The sequence below is a fragment of the Kogia breviceps genome, chromosome 9, assembly GCF_026419965.1.
Source record: "Kogia breviceps isolate mKogBre1 chromosome 9, mKogBre1 haplotype 1, whole genome shotgun sequence".
NCBI lineage: Eukaryota > Metazoa > Chordata > Mammalia > Artiodactyla > Physeteridae > Kogia > Kogia breviceps.
Window position 1 is genome coordinate 83,151,137 of NC_081318.1, and position 24,475 is coordinate 83,175,611.

The 24,475-nt window shown below is 35.2% G+C and overlaps 1 protein-coding gene across 13 annotated transcripts in view; it reads left to right on the top strand.

Annotated features, from left to right (window-relative positions):
* Positions 1–24,475, top strand: part of CACNA2D1 (calcium voltage-gated channel auxiliary subunit alpha2delta 1) — a 505,873-nt gene that overhangs the window by 464,662 nt on the left and 16,736 nt on the right. For all 13 annotated transcript variants that reach the window (XM_067042722.1, XM_067042717.1, XM_067042716.1 and 10 more), the window contains 14 exons: positions 3,356–3,453; positions 6,308–6,395; positions 7,490–7,552; positions 8,238–8,341; positions 9,247–9,333; positions 12,357–12,424; positions 12,819–12,857; positions 14,591–14,662; positions 15,523–15,675; positions 15,763–15,815; positions 17,430–17,485; positions 17,887–18,016; positions 20,011–20,120; positions 21,245–21,327. In XM_067042722.1, the coding sequence (XP_066898823.1) occupies positions 3,356–3,453; positions 6,308–6,395; positions 7,490–7,552; positions 8,238–8,341; positions 9,247–9,333; positions 12,357–12,424; positions 12,819–12,857; positions 14,591–14,662; positions 15,523–15,675; positions 15,763–15,815; positions 17,430–17,485; positions 17,887–18,016; positions 20,011–20,120; positions 21,245–21,327 (1,204 nt within the window). The remainder of the gene's footprint in view (positions 1–3,355; positions 3,454–6,307; positions 6,396–7,489; positions 7,553–8,237; positions 8,342–9,246; positions 9,334–12,356; positions 12,425–12,818; positions 12,858–14,590; positions 14,663–15,522; positions 15,676–15,762; positions 15,816–17,429; positions 17,486–17,886; positions 18,017–20,010; positions 20,121–21,244; positions 21,328–24,475) is intronic.

Sequence of the window (24,475 nt, forward strand, 5' to 3'; positions counted from 1 at the left end):
TTGAATTTCTTCCTTTAAAGCCATCCAGAGGTTTCTCCACCTTGCTACTTTAATCTTTTTTAGGGGGGAAAAAAAAATTCCTCAGAAAAGTAATGATCAGTATGCGTAAGACTGATCTCTTTTAGAAAAACAGTGCCTCATAGAAAGTTTATCAGCAAAGTCTATCCCACACGTCCTGAGGGAACTCAGCAGTTGTGGTAACCAGTTATTGCCTGTCGTGCACTTTCCTGGGGTGGTTCCTTTGGGAGAGATCTTAAGAAATGCTGATTATCTCCAGTTGTCAAGCTCCCAGGCCTATGCTGAATAATCATTAGGCTAACAGGCAACCATGTGGATGCTGTCTGTCTAGATGTACATTCGCATCCCAAATATTTCAGTCAGGCTCTTGCTACTTACTACCTAGTGCACAGGCACCCTGCTCTGCCTGGTGTGTGACTTTCTGTGGTCCCGGCTCATTCTTATTACTGGAGAACTCATTCCCCTGACACAACACTCAGCGTTGTGTCTTCTCACGTCGCAGTTGTTTAAATTCTTTCACTTCTGCTCACATCCTAATTCAACAACTCTCCTTAATGGTTGTTTCAGCACTTTCACTGCTTTTGCCATTATGATACATCAAAAGGCCAATAATATCTTTAGACTCCTTCAAAGTTGGGTACAACCGAGCCAGCAAGGATCAAAACAAAAACAAAACAAAACATGATGACATTGCCTAAACTAACTGCTCACAGCACTGACAGCCTTCTATTGGTAGAGGTCAAAGCTGCTTTTGGCCTGAAGCTTTGTGACTATAAAAGCTCACAGGGGGATTGTTTAAAGCACAGTGTAGGTTATGTTAAAACACTAATTAGGGATCTGAAGACTTGGCTTCCCCTCAGGGCTTGACCACTTGCTAGTTAGGTGCCTTTGGGTAAATCTTTTTACATCTTTGAATCTCAGTTTCCTCACTATTAAAAGATTAAATTACCTTCTGATAAAGTTATTTTTAGGATTAAATGATTAAAAGATAATTTTAGAAACGCCTTCTAGATAATAACATGGAATTTTAAAATTCCATGTTTTCTTAATGATTTTATTAATAATTATTTCATTTAGTCCTTCTAAAACATTCTATTTAATCTTTCTAAAACCTTCCCATCAGCTTCTAATTCTGTGCTATCCTAGTTCAATGTATTGGCCTTTTGACTTCCAGGCTAGTGTTATTTCCAAAAAAAGCATAGCATTGTGGGAAGAAGTCAACTTTAGCTCTGTCAGTAATTTAATGGGTATTATGAAAACTTTTTAAACCTTGTCTCTAAACGAAAATTTTCCATGAACTGAGAGGTCTTGTTTTTGAAGTTCTGACATTCTATTCCTCTCTGCAGCTTTGTATTCAGATAATGGCCTTGCAATCTGAAAATGTTTACTTTTTGATTGCATTTTTGTCTTGAATATTTGATTATCCAGTCTGTTAGTTGTATTAACCTAGTTATTATAATTGCAATCTTATAATATTTATGTTGCCTTACATTTATTCTTAATTTCCAAAACACTTAGGACAGCAGTTCTCAAAATATAGAACCCTGTGGGTTCCAAAGTCTCTTTCAGAGAATCTGCAAGGACAAAGCTATTTTCCCAACAATGTTAAATGGCATTTGTGTTTTTCATCATATTGACATTTGCAGTGACAGTACAAAAGCAATGGTGAGCTGATACCTTATCAGGAATCAAGACAATGGTACTAAAGGCTACTGGTTGCCACTGTAATCATTGCCAGGCACCCACACTGGGGAAAAAGCCAGTGTGACTTTAAAATATCCTTGATTAAAGCAGTAAGAATTATTAATTTTATTGAGGTTTACCCATGAGTATGTGTCTTTTAATACTCTGTGTAAAAAAAAAAAAAAGTGGAAGTTTTACTGCATACCAGAGTAACTTTACTATCTCCAAAAAATGTGTGAATTGAGAGCTAAAATAGGAGCGTCTTGCTTTTTTTCCATGAGATATCATTTTACTAGAAAGAATGAATGACAGAGGAACTGTGGTTATTCAGACTTGGGTATTTGGCAGACATTTTCTCAAAAATCAATTAAGTGAGCCTTTTACTTTGAAGAAAACAACTGAAAGTATTTGTTCCCAATGACAAAACCTGAACTTCAAACAAAAATTAGAATTTTAGGAAAGTTACATATTCATTACTGTAAGCATGACAGCTTCCCAATAGTTACAGACTTATCTGGTGAGATCAGTGATGTTATTAATGAATGTGAATTTTCATTGTTGTATAATAAAATATGTTACCGTTTAGAACATCTGCATTTTTATTCATATCTTCCAAATAACCAATTTATGATGTGATAAAAATCATGACGGGTAAAAGATTCATTCAAAATGTAAGATGGTGCATTGAATTTTAATATAACAGAGTACAGAATGTTCATTGGTATCGTTTCAGATTCCATATCACAAATTACAAATCAAGAAACTGCAGATAATCCAGTTTTAGTGTGTAAGTCAAGAAAAAAGAACACCCACAATTATCTGAAAATTATCTGAAAAGATTATTAAAATAATTCTCCTTTCCAACTGATGATCCGTGTGAGCACTTACTTTTTTCACGTGCCAAAACAATCTTGCAGTCAGGTGAATGAAGAGACATTATTGTCTTCTCTTAAGTCAGTAATTACAGATATGTGCAAATAACTAAATAAATGCCACTTTATTTATTTATTTATGTTTTTGCGGTACGTGGGCCTCTCACTGCCGTGGCCTCTCCCGCCGTGGAGCACAGGCTCCGGACGCGCAGGCTCAGCGGCCATGGCTCACGGGCCCAGCCGCTCCGCGACATGTGGGATCTTCCCGGACCGGGGCACGAACCCGCGTCCCCTGCACCGGCAGGCGACCCCCAACCACCGCGCCACTAGGGAAGCCCAATGCCACTTTATTTTTACTCGATATTTTTAAATAGTAATTTCTCAAAAAAACGTTAACCTAATGGGTTTATTGTAGATATTTGATAAATAGATATCTTTAAATTTCTCAGTCTTAATTTCTATATGTAAATTGCTAACCTACAGCATAAAATGACAATAGTACAGTAGGAGTAACAGAAGCCAACACTTATTGGGCTCCTTCTGTCCAGAGTTCAAATGGTTAATATATATTAATATATAATATATAATCCTGACCACTTGTTGTTAAGGTATTATTCCATTATAGGGATGAGGAAATGGAGATAACCAGAACTCAACAGCTTGCAAAGTCACGCAGCTAGTAAAAAGTTTAAAAATTAAGTGTTTTCACTACCTGTTCTTACTATGTACATTTTTGTAAAGTTGTGATTTTAACGCCTAATATCCTGAAATATTTTTTTCAGAGACTACTGCAATGATCTTAAAATATCAGATAATAACACCGAATTTCTTTTACATTTTAATGAGCTTATTGATAGAAAAACTCCGAACAACCCATCATGTAAGTATGCATTAATTTGCTATAATTGCTTCACTGTGGTTATATCCAAAGTAGTCAAATCGTGGTTCAATTTAGTTTGTTGGTATGCTGGTTTATTTATTTACTTTTTGAAGTTTTAAGGGTAACAATTTGACCCTTAATTTTTTTATATATTACAGAAATTTCATTCTGTTATTAAGTAAAATCCAGTGTTCAAAGCCAGGTATTGAATACTTGCAAATGATTAGATGTAAATAGTATATGCTTACCTTGTTCCTCTCAAATTTGGGAAATTTAATTTGGAATGATCTTTTGAAGGTTTTTTATTGCATTGTTCTTTCCTCTATGCAGAGGAAAACACATTTGAATCAAGTTATTTATATAATGAGTTTTAACATGGATAGCATAAGAACAAAGTACAAATAGAGACATAACAATGGGGTTTTATCTTGATCACAGTTAACTTTAATCTTAAAAAATACGCATCTATAATTTCCCATTTTATGAAGTAAATCAAGTTAGAATGGATAAATTTTAGGAGTTAGTTTTTAACAATTTTATTTGTCTTTCAGAGAAATTTGCATCATTTATACTCTGAAACCTCATAGAGATTTATGGATTCTGGGCTCTCAAAACATTTAAAAATCTTAGCTGTTTTTTCTTCCTAAAATTACCCTATTTATTTAAAAGTACTATCAGGAGAAAAGGCAGTATACTTAGGAAATAAGAGAGAAAAACCAACTGCCTGGCAAAAATTACCGTAGTAAATATAACTTGAAGATAAAAGTGCACATAAATGACTTGTTTGTTCTCTTTCTCCATCTTCTCCCTTGTGCTCTCCCTCGTCCTACTTGTCTCTCTTTCTTTTCTTCTTAAAAGCTATTTCTCCTGCCATCAGGAAGGGTTAAATAAAGCATTTCCTCAGTTATAAAAACAGAACATCCCTTCTTAAAGCTGTCTCTCAAACTTACATTGATCTCGTAAGAAATAACTATTGAGCACCTCTAAGACGAGTTAGCCAGTTGCTCGAAAGAGCCACTCTGGAAACCTGTCATGGGTGGGGGAAGTCTGCATTGATCATGCCTGAACACGTGTGATTTCAAAACTTTCTGCTCAGTGTGAGCTCATTCTGAGCAGAACCTTTACAATGTTATTATTTATCTCCAAGAGAGAACTGAAATAATAAGATTATTGAATACTCCTTGAATTGGATGTCTCATCTCAGAAAAGAATAAATGTTTAAACAAAATACTTTTAGTAAAATAGCGCTAGTATCCATAGTGTTATTTATGTCCTTCAGTCTCTTCCTTCATTTCAATTAACTTTTTTCTGCCTCCTCTATAATTCTATGGGAAATGTTTGAGATGATTATATAAAAAACTGAGAACTTACTAGATGTTTTATTATAAAAGAGTTAATAGAATAGCTATGAAATAACTTCTGTTTTCCTCTGACAGTGTTATAGATTTTTCTCAATCATACTTTACCTCATGTTATCAATAATCTGTAAAACCAACTCTAAAAGTAGATATCAGTGATTGAAATGTAGCTGTCCTAAATGGGTTTTTTTTAAAGAGGTACAGTCACATTTAACTTTGCTTTATAAAAGTAATTAATCCATCAGTAAAATTACAATTCTCACCTATTGTTTAAGTTAATTTCTTAACCTGCCTAAGAGTGAATGCTGTAGAGTGGTTGTCTTCTTCATATTCTTCTGTATTTTTGAATTAAAGTAAAAATGAAAAGTGTTTATGTATAAAACGGTAAAGCTTAATACTAATAATCTATTTATTGCATGTAACCAGCTGCAGGAGACAGATTTCAAGATTGATTTTAGGCTTAGAGCATAATGAAAATATGAATCAAACTATGAAATTACTTGCAACATTGATTTATATTACAGATTAAAATAATGGCCTCTTTTGTTTTACCTAAAAGGATTTAAGAATTTTAAGGATTTAAGAGTTAAAATATATCACTCTCTTTCCAAAAGGATTATTTTTTATAGTGATTGTTTTTAAAGTAATGTAATAAAAGTTCCTAGAATGAATTGAAATGAAGTCTAAAATATGGATTAAATTGATCCTTTAATCTTGAGTGAAAGATACATTGAGGTAAAATAATTAAAAGGAACTAAAATGTTTTCTAGCCTAGGCCACCCCCAACTCTTGTGGTAATACAATATTAAGTAAGACCATATATTCTGTATCTGAATAAAACGAAATCAGAAGTGTGAAGTTTCAGTCGGTACTTGTAGGTTGTTTCAGAGCTTTATGGGCTTACAGCAGAGAAGCCAAGAGAAAGGGAAGAAGGCAACATTTTTTGTTTAAGAGACTGTATTCACTGACCCTTGGTCCTCGTCATCTCTTCCCTCCATTACCTTCAAACCTGGGCTAATACTCTCTTCAGTTACTCCAGAAGTGACAGCCTGAAGCCTGTGCTCTTTCGTCAGTACCAACAGAATCCAAAAGCCAGTCTTGGAGCAGTGCTGCTCTGTGATAAGTTATTCTGTTCCTTGGCCCCAAAACAGAAAACAAAAAAACAAACAAAGAAAACCCTATATGTATTATACAGTTTTATATTTAGGCGTAAAATTGTCTGTGAAATTATGATACTTTGGAATCCTTATCTTTTTGATAGCATTTACAAAATAATTTGCCTCATTTAGAATTGTTTTTTCCACCTCTAATTTTGTCCCTATCCCGAAAAATGGAGGAGGAACAATATAAAAAATGTAGAAAATGAATAAGGTTACATTTTTAAATTCACAGAAATATTATCCACTCTAAATTGCTTCTGGAAATAGAAAATGTTTGTTTCATTACTATCCTAATTAAACTATGTGGGTGTAATTGAGGCTCTCCTTCTGTGTTAGGCAATACGGACTTGATTAATCGAGTCTTGCTGGATGCCGGCTTTACAAATGAACTTGTCCAAAATTACTGGAGTAAGCAGAAAAACATGTAAGTGTTTGTTCTTATTAATAAAAGATATATATTCTGTATTTCGGTTTAGCTTCTCTCTGGGAAACTTTTGGAAAATAGGTCTCAAATTTAAAGTTTATTATTTATCTTTAATAACTATTTCTCAAGAAAACCATTGTGCAGTTGTTGACAACTTGAATTTTCAGTTGTGGGTGTGTGTCAGGACTAACATCTACCATTACTCAGCTTTACGCATGTATACGCTACAGTGTGAATAACCAAATTAAATAGGTGTGCTTGCGTGTGTCTCAGTGTTGGTGGTAAACTAGGGCTTCTAGTGAATGTTCAGTTAGATTTCTAGTAGCCCTGCCCTACAGCCAGTCAAGACAGGGAGAAATCTGACGATGGGTCTCGTTTCCAGTCTCATCTCCTCCCCATTTCCAATCAACCACCAAGTGCTAAATATTGTTTCTAAAAATGTTTTCCTCCCTTCTTCATACTCAGGGTTCTAACTGTTTTCCATTTCTAAGAAATCACAGCAGCTGATGTCTCCGCCTTTAGGGCTTCCAATTCCTCTGTCCACGGGCCCCAGACTGTTCTCCATGTAACTCATACTTTCCAGAGTCTCACTTTTAAAACGGAGCCCTAACTTCAGGGTGAAGGTGAAGCAGCCTCTCCAGTGTGGATTTCACGATCACTCATGAGCGGACCATTCTTCAGAAGCTTATACTTGCAACTTTATCTCCTGTTGTTTCTCACCTCATGCCTTATGCTTTTATTACACCAAATACTACCAGTCTTCACTAGCTTTCCTTTACATGTACTCTTTTCTTTACATGTGATGTCTTCCTGTCATCTGTGTTAACTCCCATTCCATCTTCAGGATGCAGCTATCTCATTATTTCTTATGAAATGTCTTCCTTAAACATTCTCCCTTTAACTATTTCTTAGATATTTTAAGAAATACCTAAAAACTATGTTTTATTAAAACATAGTTTACATCTATTGATACATTGACTTTGGCTTCCTTTATCCAGGAACTCATTCTGTTTCTCTTTGTACCACCAACGCCTAAACTAATACCTTAAAGAATAAGTTGAATGAAAATCTCCTACTTTTGTCTTCTGTTCCAGCAAGGGAGTGAAAGCACGGTTTGTTGTGACTGATGGCGGGATTACCAGAGTTTATCCCAAAGAGTAAGTTCAAATGGCATCTGTAAAAAGTACCAGATTACAAAGGACTACTCCAAGGATCTGTACCTTACTGCATAAGGAAGCCATTCTTCAGAGAAACTGATCATTATTAGTAGTTAAATTGGAATTTACCTAAAGTACTTAATTATTAAAATACACCATTTTTTTCAAAAATGCTATTATATGATTCTTCAATGATGTTTTTGCTTGTCATATATATTACAACATTGAAGAGGTTATCAAAGCGATTTCTTTCTTCACAGACATAAGCTAACCTGGTTAAATGAACATAATGGTTATTACAAATATGTCGATTGGCAATATTTGCGTAGCACTTTGTTGTTTTCCCGGTTCTATGGATTTTATCTGTGTTTATCTTCAGAACAGTCCATAAAGTGGGCTGTGTAGGCTTATTAATATTAATTGATTTATTAACTGACTTGTCTATAATTACCTGGCCAGTAAATGGCAGAGTAAAACTAGACTTCAGCTTTTTCTGCTCCTTAGTTTAATTCTAAGCAGATCTGTTGCTTAGTAGTGAATGTCATTTACACCATCCATTACCACTAACTTCCTTAGACGTACCTGAGATACAGACATATCTGTAAAGTTCAGTGGTGTCCACAAAGGGAAAAGTAAATTATAGACTAGATTAAAGAAGAAAAATGATGACCCATTTCCTCCTTAGGGCTGGAGAAAATTGGCAAGAAAACCCAGAAACATATGAGGACAGCTTTTATAAAAGAAGTCTTGATAACGATAACTATGTTTTCACTGCTCCATACTTTAACAGTAAGTATTGCTTTAGAATTCAGCCATCTCAATTCCTTTTTTAAAATAAATTATTGCTATACCTGCTTCCCCCCACACAAACAATATATTTTATGTTATTTGCTCAGAATAGTCATCATTAAGCATATACCATATGCATGACATTGGAAGGACAGAAGCATCCATTTAGTTGAGGAAGTAAAATGCATCTACAAGAAATCAGCCACCCAGTAATGTAAAGACAGCCTATCTACAGGCATGCATAATACACTGAAACACATATAGATCATCCCTCATTTCACAAACTACAAATATATTTAAGAATGTTTAATGAATTTTAAAAATTTAATCAGTTTGCTCTTTAATCGGTATTAGTTGCATAACATTTATAAAAATTAATAATAGCCTATATTTTAAGATACTTTATTGGGTTCGTTCCCTAAAACTTTCTAATTTAATCCTTCATCCTTTCTGGGGGTTGGTTCTGCCATCACCATTTTCACAAATGGGGAAACTGAAGTTCAGAGAATTTCAGTTTTTTCTAGGAATATGTATTTTTTACAGTTTTACAGCAGTTTTGTGAATCTAAGATCAATCTTTCTGCTTTACTTCAGCAGCCTCCCCAATATTGTAGTAAGTGTCATAAAACAGGGATTTGGTGTGCATCCTTTATTGTGAGAGTGATGCAGCCAAGCTGAGTAATTCTCATTCCAAAGTCAATTAATGCAAACCAATTCCTGAACACTCTAATTAGCCTGCTATAAAAAGGAAGAAAAGGGAAGAGGAGACCACTTCTTGATTACATATTTATGCTAGAACATTTAAGTAAAACAATATCCACCTTTACCTATTAAAAGAAATTTAATATTATTTGATTTATCTAGATAGGTCTATTTTTCCTTTCTTTTTTTATTTTTTTCTTTTAGAAAGCGGACCTGGTGCTTATGAATCAGGCATTATGGTAAGCAAAGCTGTAGAAATATACATCCAAGGAAAACTTCTTAAACCTGCAGGTAAGCACATATATTGTACTCATACACACAACCAAAATTAAATGTGACCTACTGTTCATATTATCAACGGGCACTGCTTATCAGGAAGGCTATCGGAAGGCTTCAATGAAAATAAAGTCAAATTTGAAAAATAAAATGAAACACAATTAGTTACCTATGAGATTGGGGATAAAATAAGAGTTGAGGAGTTTTCAAAGAAGTGTGTACGTTTATACACTCGTGACTTAAAATTCTAAATGCTGGATTGATCCAGCAGTTCCACTCAGAAGTCTATCCTATAAAGCATTTCAAATATACAAAAGTAGATATGGGCAAGGATGTGAATATTTGTAATAATTTAAACATGAAAAGTTAAGTTTCCATCATTGGGGGAAAAGATAAATTGTGGCATATCTATACTATGTATCTGTTAAAAAGAATTAGGTAGGGATCTATTAAAAAAAAGAACCTTACAATAAAATATATAGAATAATGAGTCTTTTGGTAAAAGAAATCAAGCAAATGAAAAAGTTCATAAAACTGAGCATCAGTGGGAATTAGAAGTGGGCTGAAATGAACAGATGCAATAAAAGTTAAAAAAAAAATGTATAATTCAGAATTGTTTGAATTTTAGAAAACATAGGCCAGATTGAGAAGGTAGATAAACTCCTTTCTGCTCTCGAGGGCAATTTCAACCCCCCAGCGGTTGAACTGCATACATTCACTCCATCATTCACTCAGCAACTCATTCAGTCCTTCCTTCATTCTCTCAATTGCTCATTTACTCCTTCAATCTTATTCTCTCAATCACTCACTCACGTGCCACCTACTCACTCACCTACCTACTCATCCACTCATTTATCCACACTTCAGTGAGCATTTCTTTTTTTTTCTTTTTTAAATTTTTTTTAACATCTTTATCGGAGTATAATTGCTTTACAGTGATGTGTTAGTTTCTGCTGTGTAACAAAGTGAATCAGCTATACATATACATATATCCCAATATCTCCTCCCTTTTGCGTCTCCCTCCCACCCTCCTTTTCCCACCCCTCTAGGTGGTCACAAAGCACCGAGCTGATCTCCCTGTGCGATGCGGTGGCTTCCCACTAGCTGTCTGTTTTACATTTGGTAGTATATGCCACTCTCTCACTTCTTCCCAGCTTACCCTTCCCCCTCCCCATATCCTCAAGTCCAATCTCTACATCTGCATCTTTATTCCTGTCCTGCCTCTAGGTTTTTAGAACCGTATTTTTTTCAGATTCCATATATATGTGTTAGAATACAGTATTTGTTTTTCTCTTTCTGACTTACTTCACTCTGTATGACAGTCTTTAGGTCCATCCACCTCACTACAAATAACTCAATTTTGTTTCTTTTTTTTTTTTTTTTTTTTTTTTTTTTTGCGGTACGTGGGCCTCTCACCACTGTTGTGGCCTCTCCCATTGCGGAGCACAGGCTCCGGACGTGCAGGCTCAGTGGCCATGGCTCATGGGCCCAGCCGCTCCGCGGCATGTGGGATCTTCCCAGACCCGGGCACGAACCCGCGTCCCCTGCATCTGTAGGCGGATTCTCAACCACTGTGCCACCAGGGAAGCCCAATTTTGTTTCTTTTTATGGCTGAGTAATATTCCATTGTATATATGTGCCACATTCATCTGTCTATGGACACTTAGGTTGTTTCCATGTCCTGGCTATTGTAAATAGAGCTACAGTGAACGTTGTGGTACATGACTCTTTTTGAATTATGGTTTTCTCAGGGTATATGCCCAGTAGTGGGATTGCTGGGTCGTGTGGTAGTTGTATTTTTAGTTTTTTAAAGAACCTCCATACTGTTCTCCATAGTGGCTGTATCAATTTACATTCCCACCAACAGTGCAAGAGGGTTCCCTTCTCTCCACACCCTCTCCAGCATTTATTGTTTGTAGATTTTTTGATGATGGCCATCATGACTGATGTGAGGTGATACCTCATGTAGTTTTGATTTGCATTTCTCTAATGATTAGTGATGTTGAGCACCCTTTCATGTGTTGGTTGGCCATCTGTATATCTTCTTTAGAGAAATGTCTATTTAGGTCTTCTGCCCATTTTTGGATTGGGTTGTTTGTTTTTTTCATATTGAGCTGCATGAGCTGCTTGTTTATTTTGGAGATTAATCCTTTGTCAGTTGCTTCATTTGCAAATATTTTCTCCCATTCTGAGAGTTGTCTTTTGGTCTTGCTTATGGTTTCCTTTGCTGTGCAAAAGCTTTTAAGTTTCATTAGGTCCCATCTGTTTATTTTTGTTTTTATTTCCATTTTTCTAGGAGGTAGGTCCAAAAGGATCTTGCTGTGATTTATGTCATGGAGTGTTCTGCCTAAGTTTTCCTCTAAGAGTTTTATAGTGTCTGGCATTACATTTAGCTCTTTAAGCCATTTTGAGTTTATTTTTGTGTATGGTGTTAGGGAGTGTTCTAATTTCATTCTTTTGCTGTCCAGTTTTCCCAGCACCACTTATTGAAGAAGCTATCTTTTCTCCATTGTATATTCTCAGCAAACATTTCTTAAGCACCTACTGCATGCACTGGTCAGGTTAGGGAAGCCTCTTAAAACCCACCACTTGAATGACCTCATATTTATAAAGCTATTCCTGACACTCATTTTTTTAAGCCTCCTTTATTAGTTAATTGACCAGGTTATAGTAAATAAATGTGTGCATAAACGAAGTTTATATAAGTTTAAGAGCTATTAGCATTACTTCTTAATAAAAACCCCAAGAAATATATTTCTGTAGTAAACATTATAAAATAGCATTAAATGGAATATAAATTATTTAAACTATCATACCCTAGAAATTATATTGTAGCTAATTAAAATTTCCACCTTTTAAATAAATTTGAATCAGCTTTTCAATGTATATCTGCAATTAAACAGATTTTTTTTTGTTAATCTTAAGAAACTTACATTTGGCTGCTCAGGAATTTTTAAATGTGAGAGGAAAGATTAATGAGAATTATAGCTACATTTTTAAAATCTATGTGTCAATTTTTCTTTACATGATTGTTTCAGTTGTTGGAATTAAAATTGATGTAAATTCCTGGATAGAGAATTTCACCAAAACATCAATCAGGGATCCGGTAAGATAACTTTTTAAAAAAAAATTCTTATGCTACATTTACTGATCTTAGAAAGCAAATAAAGTCTTATGCAGTCTTATGACAAAATAAATTTTCGATGCTACTACATTGAAGCAGAGTTATGAATTCCCATTTTCTCAAAGAATTTGTTGTTTAGTCAACTGATAAATAATAAAAGAAAAATATTTCAATATTATAATTTAAAATGCTAGTTTAAATATTTATTGGCTGATATTTTCTAATTTGTAAAGATAAAGCAACTGACTAGACTATCGTTTAATCTTTTATACTAATTTTAAAATTTCTAATTTTAATATGGTAATAATTAAAATGATATAATTAAAATCCAACTAGAAAGATAATATGAGGTGATAACTGTATTTCTGTCTTTCAGTGTGCTGGTCCAGTTTGTGACTGTAAAAGAAACAGTGATGTAAGAAAACTCTTTAAAATGGAATTTTTAAGTACAATTTTTTGTGTTACTCTTTCTAAGACTCTAATAATAAAGAAAGATGCAGGAAGGTTTAGTCAAATGCTAAAAAAATATTGTATGGAATTGTGAACTAATTCATAGATAAGAATTTGAATTATATGCTTTTAATTCCTAATCTTAAACATTAGAAGCATTTAAAAATATTCATTAAAAAGCCATATCAATATAGACTGTATTCGCTTCAGTCTCAATTGTTATTCTTTTGTACATATAAATACAAATTTGTTTCTGACCAGAGTTTCTAACTGAAGCATATTTATTGATTATCAGTGCAATCTTCCCTCATCTTTTGCACTTTATTTGAATTTTTCACACTGTGTTTATAGTGGTGAGAAAGTTTTTTTAACTAAACCTTGGTATTACATCGTTTTACTTGCTTGGGTTGGATTTTGCATTGTCTTCTATTACTTCCATTTCTGTTTGAGAAATTGAAAAAGCAAATGTCAACTTGCTTTGTTCCAAGGTGAAGATACTGTAAGAATGATACTAGATAAATTATTCATATAATGAATAAGAATGATGCATTCCACTATTTTCTTTCAGTCCTCTTATGTAGGTCTATATATTTCCAAAGGAAGCAGGGGTTTCATATCATTTTATCACTCCTAGTCTTGTGAAATCATAAGCCAGTAATTTTAATTATTTTTGTAACATCCATTTTACATAGACTATGTATTAGCTGTTTTTAGAGCAAAGGTTTTAGCAAGCTCCTTCCATATTAGAAAAGTAGAATGCATTACGTCCCCAAATCTGAAAACAATGTTTGTAATTGTGATTTTATACAATAAAAATTATTAAATTGATTCATGCATTTAAACATAATTTAAACTGGATGGGAATACTTCAGGATATATGATTATTTTTCCTCTGTCAGAGGCATTTTTTTTGTCTTGCTTCCTGCTTTTACATCTCAAATTATCCAATCAAATATTTTTAATATAAAATAGTTATAAATAACCTCATGCTGCTGCTTTTTCAGTCTGTGATGAATAGTGCCCCAAATGGATTTTTCATAATGTCTTTCTTGTCAAAAATCTTAAGTATGTGTTTAAAATAATAGTTATACATTATTAAATGTTTTGGTTTATCCAATTTCCTGGTTCATTTAGATGACAGTGGGGTGGCGAAAAGATTATTTCTGATTTGTTCTTACGTTTTCGTTCACAGTGACCTTTTTTTTTTTTTTGGTCTTCGTTGCTGCGTGCGCGGGCTTTCTTTAGTTGCAGCAAGCAGGGGCTGCTCTTCATTGTGGTGCAGTGGCTTCTCTTGTCGTGGAGCATGGGCTCTAGGTGCGCGGGCTTCAGTAGTTGCGGCGTGTGGGCTCAGTAGTTGTGGCTTAGTTGCTCCGCGGCATGTGGGATCTTCCCGGACCAGGGCTCAAACCCGCTTTCCCCTGCACTGGCGGGCGATTCTTAACCACTACACCACCAGGGAAGTCCCTGAGTTGACAATTTTAACTGGATGGATCGTGGTGGAATTTCAAGCCCTGATGGTTTGACAGCAATCTATACGCATGCCCTTAATTTATTTCATCAGAATCTCCTGAGTATATATGTTCAAGAGAAGATACAGTTATCTAAGTTTTTCGCCTATTTTTATTGTTATAATCATCTATATAACCTTCATCTAACCTTCCTTAAAAAGTGCATTAACTGTTATTTTTGTTTTGCTAGGTAATGGATTGTGTGATTCTAGATGACGGTGGGTTTCTTTTGATGGCAAATCATGATGATTACACTAACCAGGTATGTACCTAAAGTGGCAAGGAGAAGGGTTTCCAAAGTGTGTTTCCCTGATCAACATTACAAAACTTCTCCACACCACTATAAATATTGATAATTGAAGTACTTAATGTAATGTAAACCATTAAGAAATGCATCCTAAAACTAGTTTTCCTTATATTCGTTAGCTGAGTTTACTTTCTGGTATGGTTACCATTAAAACATAGAGGTAAGGATTTTAACATCATATGAACTTTTTATTTTTGATCTCTCAGAAATTTAGAAAATTTTCACATATTAATCAGTTGATAATATCAGTCCTAATACATAGCTGGTTTGAAACAGATGAAAATTCTAACCTGAAATTTGGAAATTGGCAACAGTTAGGCTCTTTGGTTTACACAGGATTTTAAACAAAGTAGAATTAATTGCCAACTAATTTCATTTCTGAATCTGTATATCTGGCTTCTCTTTAAACAACAAACAGAAAAGATCTTCCAATACTGGACACTTTTCCTAAATTACAATATTTATGGGTTGGAATTGGTGAGATAGAGGTTGTCCCTATAGATGGGACTCACTCCAGTTCAGCACAGTCCCTACAAGTTTCTTTTTCTAGTTTCACCATTTCCCTTATTGGATTGTGACTTAAGGCTTAGTAAACTGTCCGTTCCTTCCAAATAGCACAGGGAGCCATTCAGAAATGAGAATACCTAATCTCACTGGGGTTCTTTCAGAGTATCATATACTGGTTTATTACTTGCTTTTGTTTTCAGGCTCCTCAATAGTTTTAGTTCTTTTTCTTTATATCATTGCTTTTGTTTGTACTGCTTCAGGTGTTAATATTTGGCTTACATTTGAAACTTTATTTTTTTCTGTACCAGATTGGAAGATTTTTTGGAGAGATTGATCCAAGTTTGATGAGACACCTGGTTAATATATCAGTTTATGCTTATAATAAATCTTATGACTATCAGTCAGTGTGTGAGCCTGGAGCTGCACCAAAACAAGGAGCAGGGCATCACTCAGCATATGTGGTCAGTAATATGCAACTCACCTTCCCATTCTCTCAAGAGGGACACTCAGTGTAGATTAATGTAATACTTCTTTATTCTATTTTATAGCCATCAATAGCAGACATATTACACATTGGCTGGTGGGCCACTGCTGCTGCCTGGTAAGTCAAAATTGTAGTTTTACTGGTATTGAGAGAAAAGTGTTGTGAAATAGTAAAGAATGTGATGGAAAGATGGACATGTAGATAATTATGACGGGAACTAGCTTTTTCATTTCCTACAGCACATAGTGGTAATATTCATAAGTATTTTTTCTTAATGATCACTGTAAAACCATTACGGTTATTCAGCTTTTTATATGAAAACAGTATTATGCTCGTGCACACTTCAGCCTTTTCAGGGGCTTCTTTTATCTATGGCTCTGTTGAAACTCTTTTCATTTGTATTTTTATACTCAATCTTTACATTTTAGGCATATTGATCTATAAAAAGTTACTATTTATTGCCTTCATTATGCAAGTTAAATGTCTTCATCTATCAAATTCATGTCATGATGACTTATCTTTCTACCTCTTCATTTTTCTTAACAAAGGCTGGCGTCATTTTAGAAGCATCATGTTCCTGAAATGGATCTTTCTTTTCACTGGTTCTACCCTTCCTCCCTCCTTCCCCTCTTACCTATATCCCGCCATCTATGAAAAGAAGACATTTAAACTGCTTATTGAGGCACTGTGGAAAGTCTGGAAGATCAAATTTGTCATTGTTTGGGTCTGATCAGTCAAGTAACTAATCCTCCTGTTGTGTCTGGGTCCATTCTCTCCCTTGCTCCCTCCCTCCCTATCTCTCTCTCTTTTTATCATTACCCTACTGTATTGTCTAAGTTTTATTCCACGTAGATTAATCTATAACGTTCACTTGATGTTATGGCTTTCCCAGCGAAAATTAAATGATTATGCCATTTTATTAAAATAGCAAAGATGTTAGATTAAAAATCCAATTTTTTCTTAAAAAAATTGTGAAAAGGGGTGCTTTCTGTTCTAACAGTGACATTTGTATATGAATTTACGTAGGTTTTCTGAAGCTCATAGTCATCGTGAAATACTTGATTGCCTTTATGCTATTTTCGGCCAGAACCTTCCCTCTCCTCAATCTCCCCCCCAACTTTTGTTTTAACTAAACTCAGTTCCAGATGAGTTTTTACTAATATTTGGCTCAATTGTCATTTATTGTAAAACTGAAACATGCCGTTATGTCCTATATATATAATATGTATATTGTATTTCATGAATGCCACATTATGTATTGTATTTACAAACATGTTCTATATTGTAAAGTAAATAGTTCGTAAACCCATGGTACAAAGTCATTTTTGTTTTGGGTTTGTTTTTTTTTCTTCCTACCACAGAGCTTTAATAACTAAAATAAGGAGAAAATCTTGAGTGTGAAAACTACGCACCAGAATGATGACATTCTCCCTCTTAGAGTTACCACTTCTCCTGGCTCTGATTTTGTATTAGGTGTCTTCACACATATGTGTCCCTCACTGGGTCCTGAACACATCTGACTTCATGACTTCTTTTACAGAAGGGAATTGACAATGTCTTGCATAATTTAAGAAATACTTATATAAAAATGCTCCTCAACTTTCTATTAGCAAATTCTCAACTTTCCCCCAAAAGATGAAAAAGAAACGTGTTTGTATACATGCAAAAATACTCTGGTTTTTGTTAATTTATGAAGGAAAATATCAATACTTTTTCATATTTAAAATTCAGGTCTATTCTACAGCAGTTTCTCTTGAGTTTGACCTTTCCACGACTTCTTGAGGCAGGTATGTAAATGCTCAGATACTGTCATAATAATTAACATTTTCTTTTCGGATGCTCCGAGTTCAAAACTCAGAAAGTGCGTGTGTGTGAGAGAGAGAGAAATCGTCCATTTAACACTTGTAGGTTGAAATCTTTCTGTCAGAACTTTCCTACTGCCTTAGAAACATTCCTAGGTCACATTGGCCTCTGTTTTGCAGCTGTATTCAAACTCAAATGTATTCAAGTTCATTTATTCTATTGATAGTTATTGGGCATCTTTAAGGGCTGCCACTACGCCACACGGAGTAAACAAGCCAGTTGAGGTGCCTGCCCTCATACATTTGTTTTGCTCTGTGAGAAATGACGGCTCTGGGACACCGACTGAAGTGTCCCGTCATGGTGATGGTCTTTATTTTCCCCACAGTTGAGATGGAAGATGACGACTTCACAGCCTCTCTGTCAAAGCAGAGCTGCATTACCGAACAAACCCAGTATTTCTTCGATAACGATAGTAAATCATTCAGCGGTGTATTAGACTGTGGAAACTGTTCCAGGTAATTTGTTTCTTCGTCTCTGGACTAGTCCTGTTTGACTAAGGAATTGTATTCACTCTTGTAATCGTCACAGGAAATAACGGAGATTGTCTTTTGAGTGTGAGAGATCTGAATAACTGCTTTAAGTTGAAAATATCAGAGCGCTTCAGTTTCTCTGAAGGTTTTTAAAATTAATTCTAACTCTGATAAGTTGTAATCCCTTCAACTTTAATAATTACGTGATCAAAAAAATTATACCCACTTTTAGGCAGAACATAGAGGAATTTGTATTATATTTTGTCGAGAAGAATCCATATTAAAATTTTTCTAATGTAGAGATAGCTTCAGAGATTATTTTCTCTGATAAGATTAGAATTAATTATATTTACTAAACAGGTTAACAAAAATATTCTTGGCTAGTAAGTTTTACTTGTAGTCTTCACTTAAATTTAGAATTGAACGTATCTTTGAGTTGAAACTGAAAGAACCAGGAGAACATATCATTTCCTAAAATCAAGGTTAATGGTAGTCATCACCGCCCATAAAACATCTTTAAAAATTTTTGGAAGACATGGAGAGATTTAATTTTGTTGTAATGAGAGAGAGAAAGGCAAGGTGGGAGATGTTTGAAAGGAAAGGGATAATCCGTGTCACAGGATCCCTGAGAACGGAGCAGAAAGGCACAGAGTTGGGACACTTTGTTTTCAGTAGCTGAGGACAGCTTATTCTAGAAGAAATGTTAACAGAGAGAAGAGGAAAGATGAGGAGGTGAGGTAATCTGAGCAGGTGACAGGGATGGAATAGTTAGTTGCTAGGCGATTTGGAAAAGAAGTTTATAACATTTAAAAATATTTTTTTTTTCAGGAAGGGGTTAACTGAGACTAGCACAAATTTTTAATAGACATGGTCAGTATGATTTTATGACTTACTTTATTAAACCTGTATATCCTAGGAGGAGGAAGAGGAAAGGGGCAGAGTAAGGCATGTACTCAGAGAAAAGCAGACCGTCTTGTTTCGAGAGTAGCATATCAGGACATCACCTTCAGGAAACGGAACTGTGGCATGTTTAATGGGTACATCAGAAAGAGTTTACGGTCTTTGGGCTTTCATTGATTGATGTTCAGTAACAGCAATATATACTTTAAAAAATGACTAAGTTAAACCGTAAAGATCAATATAAGATATTAAGTTAAATCATGCTTACATCTGTGCTGTGTAACTTTATGCTGTGTCCCAACTTCAATAGGTTAAAAAAAGAATCCCATTCTTCGAAAAATAAATTACTCTTTAATGACAGATCTACATTTTTATTGTGGAAGGTAGAAGCAGCTTAAGATGTGGAGAAAACACTGCATGGAATTCAAAGCCCATAATTCTGTCTATACCTGTGTTGGCCCAACTCAGTAGTGACCAGCCACAGGTGGCGATTTCAATCATCAATTGCAGTTAATTAATATTACAATTTTGTGCCTCAGTCACACTAGTCACCATTTCAGGTGCTCAACAGCCTCACGTGGCGATTGTTTACCATGCTGGTTAAAGCGGAAGACGTTTTATCTTCACAGAAAGCTTGTCGAACGGCACTGCTCCAGACTTCAGTCTGCCATGACTTGGGGAAATGCTGAGCCATTTTTGTGCTCCTACTTTCCTTTACTGTAAAATAAGGCAACTTGGGCACATTTTCAGCGATAGATACCACAATTCCCTAAATATGCAAAATGAAACAACTAGATGGTGTTTATTTTGCACTGAGGACTATCACTTAAGAAACAAAGGTGACACGTAAAACGTCTGTTGGCATTTTTTTAGTATGCATTTGAGAGATAACATGTCCATGTTAATCAAACATGGTAATCTTTCTCTTCTAAAATCATTCAATGTTACTGTTCGTGTAGGTGATGCTTTGTTTCAAAAGGTCCTATTTTCTTTCATTTTAATATGTAAAAATCTTTGAAATCTATTCTTTTCTCAGATGATAGTGTTTTTTCTGACTTTTAAAAATATTTATTTTACAGAATCTTCCACGTAGAAAAACTTATGAACACCAACTTAATATTCATAATGGTTGAGAGCAAAGGGACTTGTCCCTGTGACACACGATTGCTCATACAAGCAGAGCAGACTTGTATCCTTTGACACTGGAGAGGTTTGGAATGGAAAACCATCTTAAAGCTGTGCATTTTTAACCTCGTCACGTTGTTCGTGCCCAGAAAGAGAAAAATACCAGAGTGCTGAGATCACCTCACAGAGGCAGAATGGACCCTCCACAGAAAATTGCATTTGGATGTCAAGACTGATGGTGCTACACATGCACCAGAAGGATGTGAAAGGCTTCATACTGGTACAGTGAGTCTTTGTGGAGAGAGCAGTGCAGGTTCCCAAGTAGCCCTGAAAACGGCTAGAGAGAGCAGGGAGAAGTACCTGGCTTAGGGTTCTATGGTGGTTGGGGACCGTGCTGGGCTTTTGCCAGTGCTGCCTGGGGCTTGTTGGCCCAAACTTCCAGGCAGTGGCCAAAGGAAGGGACACTCAGTCTTCCCTGTCAGCTCGCCCAGGTGTGGGACAGAAGGGAAAAGTGATTGATTGTTGTGGCTTGAAAGCTGTCAACAGGCAGTCATCCAAAATGGAGTTGAATGTGGTCTATACCTACAATGGAATATTATTCAGCCTTAAAAAAAGAAGGTAAATCCTGTTGTATGCTAGAACTGCCATGGCACTAATGCTAAAAAGACTTCGGGTAGTAAATATGCTAAATGACAGTGAAATGACTATTGAAGCATTGCAGGCAGAGGTTCGGTAGACTGCCTCTAGTTTTTGCTGTTTCCGGAAAAAAAAAATAGTCCTCACCTATGTCTGGAACTGATGTTTATTACTAGGAATTAGTTTCTATTTCTGTCTTGCTAAATAGCAGGCACCCAGGCCCTCCCTTATGGTCTTATGTGTATGACCCTGTCTTATATGCTACGTCATTTGCACATTTCATCCACTTGTCTTGTACAGATACTTACTGAGTACTTCCTCTGTGCCAGCGACCATGCTGTGTAAAGCGATCTCTTCACACAGGCCCTAGGCTGACAGGAGAAAATTTGTGGCAGTTCAGTACCTTAAATACCATAGTACTTGAACTGGTTGTGTGGGACCAGAATAATGGCATTGGTTTCTCTGGCTTGCTTTGAGAAATAAGTGTGTTGCATTGTATTTTTTTAATTGTGTAAAAAAAGTAACTTCATATTCCTTAACAAGTTTCTTTAGCTGACGGTCCAGATCCTTGTGATATGGTGAAGCAACCCAGATACCGAAAAGGACCTGATGTCTGCTTTGATAACAATGCCTTGGTAAGTAAAACCAAACATTTGCTGTATTAAAATATATAACTCAATGGTGACAATAATTTAAGGAGACAAATTGTAGTTTTAACTCCAGTGTAATGTCTTAACCATAGTGTTTCTCATTAACATGACATACTTGCTGGTATATAGATATTTTATTTCAGTATTTTTCATGGTTAGCATAAGCTTAACAGTTGCCTCTTCTGTCCTTTCCACAGAAATTGTACTTTCAAACACAATGCCGACCAATTTACTAATAATCCAAGATCACAAATCTGATGATTTTAAAACTTTCTAATGACCAGTAACTGACAGTAAACGTTACTAATGGTATATGAGTTGCCCACATTCATTTATATTCCAATCCTGAAGATATGTTATTTTTATTATGACATTTTTTGTGCTTAGTCTTCATTCAGTGTATTTAAAAACCTGTTAAATCACTATCGTCCCCTTCGTTTGTAATTGTACTTTACATGGTTTCTAATTCTGCCACCTATTAGGTTTGTATTATTTCTCTTAATTGTATTACTTTTTATTTTGTTTGAAACTAGGCTAGGTCAATAACACAGGGTTAAGTTGGTATAATTTTACAAAGCATATTTAATGTATGTTATTTAAGATGACTACTAATTTTCCTATAGGTCAGCTGTCTTCCTCTCATAAACACTCTTGGGACTTACTGTGTATAGAAGCAGCTTTATGTTTTTCAAATTATTTTAATTTTTAAGAAGCTTTATTCTCAAGCGTAAAGCCCATATAAAAATTTCTCACCAGGCTTCCCTGGTGTCGCAGTGGTTGACAGTCCGCCTGTCGACGCAGGGGACGCGGGTTCGTGCCCCGGTCCGGGAAGATCCCACATGCCGCGGAGCGGCTGGGCCTGTGAGCCATGGCCGCTGAGCCTGTGCGTCCGGGGCCTGTGCTCCGCAACGGGAGAGGCCACAGCAGTGAGAGGCCCACGTACCAACAAAAAAAAGAAAAAAAAAAATTTCTCACCACTTATAAAATACTAAAATTTTAAAAATAATATTTCTCAGTTCTCCAATCTGTCATGTCTCTTTGCATAAAGTGGCTTGCAAATATAAAGCATTATCTTGGGAACTGTTTATTCTAAAAGCATGTCAGGTCATTTATTGATTAATGTGCATTTCTAGAGGTGGTTGTTGATTTAGAACAGATTTACCTAGTATGTACTCAAATACACATAGCCACATTTGTTCCAAAAAAGAATAAGGCATTTCCATAGATGCATAATATGCAAGTAGATAATATAAAGTGGAGCGAAGAAGAAATAAAATCAGTGATGGGGAATAAGGCTAAAAAAGCAAAATGTTTTAGCCAATAAATCCCAGTTATCTCGGTAAGGAGTATTATTGATCATTCCTCTCTGAGGGGAAAAGTGATTCAAAGTTGCAGCTACTTGATTTTTTTTCATTTTACAGTAAGCCTTAAATGAAATCCAGATATGAGGACTTCTGTTGTTCTGTCTATTATATACCTTAAGGAGCTTTGGCCACGTCAAATCATTCCCCAAAGAGTGTTGTTTGTGGGCCCAAGGGTAGTATCACTCATTAGGGAAACTTCCGTCATCAATTATTTGTCACCAAAGACTGAGATTAAATTTGCTCAGATGCACTTGAAAGATCATATAAAAACCATTACCCCCAATATTTTCACCATAGGTAACTATCTTTTTGATCAAGGCATAATGAAGATTTTACAAGGACAAACATTTCCAATACTCAAGTTCCTATAAATCATACAGTGGATTGTGTGTGAAAGTACAACTTTTGCTCAGTAGCTTAATGTGCTAATAATGTCTTGTGTTTTTTTGGCAGTGGAATATTTTGGTAATGCTTATTTGCAATGGTCACTGTGAATCTGCTCTGGATGGAGGCTCACATAATCTGCTAACTGCCAGCAAATTGCATGAAATCTCATCTTGTATGTCTTCTGTGTTTTCCTTCCTTTTCCTGTACTTGCTACTTTGCCCGTTATTAATAGGATCAACTTATATGCACAGCGAGTCGTGCCTGTACCATGATGTCAGCTCCTATCTTCATTTTACTGCAAGTTTTCATGTGGTGTGGATGGTCAGTCACTTTCTCTAATTTGTCTTTGTTTTTGCGTTTGGCTTGAAATTTTAAAAAGTAATCCATATCCCTAAATCCACTATAATGAATGTCCTGAAACCAGGTTATTAAAATGCCAGTAGTAATGTTGTTTTGAGAATAGCAGCTTTCAAATGTTACATAAGTTTCTAATCCTGAACAGAGCATATCAGTTTCCTATATTTATTTAAAAATCAGTAATTTCTCATAAGGTTTTGTATAAAGATTAAGTCAGTGTGGAGAAAAAAAATTATATATGCTTCACGATGTCTTACTTTTTACTTAAGAGAAATACCCTAAGGACAATTATTAGAGTTGGTCGTCAATTTTGTTTCAGAAGATGCTAACATAAATAATGATCTGTTTCAATTTTATTAAGCATTATTCAGTACCTTCTAAGCTCATTATCTAATTTTTCTTCTCCTTTCTAAACAGATATGGTTTAAACAGCATTTTTAGATTTTTTAGATATTGATATTCTTAGTGAGGTGCTTTAGTATAACTTACATTATCTAGGCAAAGATGATCATTATTTGTTACTCTTTGAAAAATTTCTGAAATACATACTCAGCATGACTGAATAGATATTTTAGGGCCTGTGTTTACATTCAGGGTTCCATTTACAGTTTTTCAGTTTCTTTTTTGATGGTCTGGAATCATGATTGTTGTAACTAGACCACTTTTGTTGTATTCTTTCTTCATTGCTGTCCAGGTATTCATTGGTTAGGAAACCACTAGATGGAGATGTGGCCATTACTATAAATGCAATGAGCTCATCAGAGGAGGGGAAAGTGGGGAAGCAGAGGGAGTGTTAGAGAAAGCTAAATTTGTTCTGGGATAATAAAATAATGGTTTTGAAGATTTAAGTGGTAAAGAAAAACAAAGCTAAAGTTTATCCAAGAAGAAAGTAAAGCAAGCCAATAACATGTACTATTGAGGTAGTTCATTATCTTATGCAACCATAATTGATAAATGCACGTTACTGGGTACATGAAAAATGAATATCCAGAATAACTGTGTGTATAGGTACATATACACATACA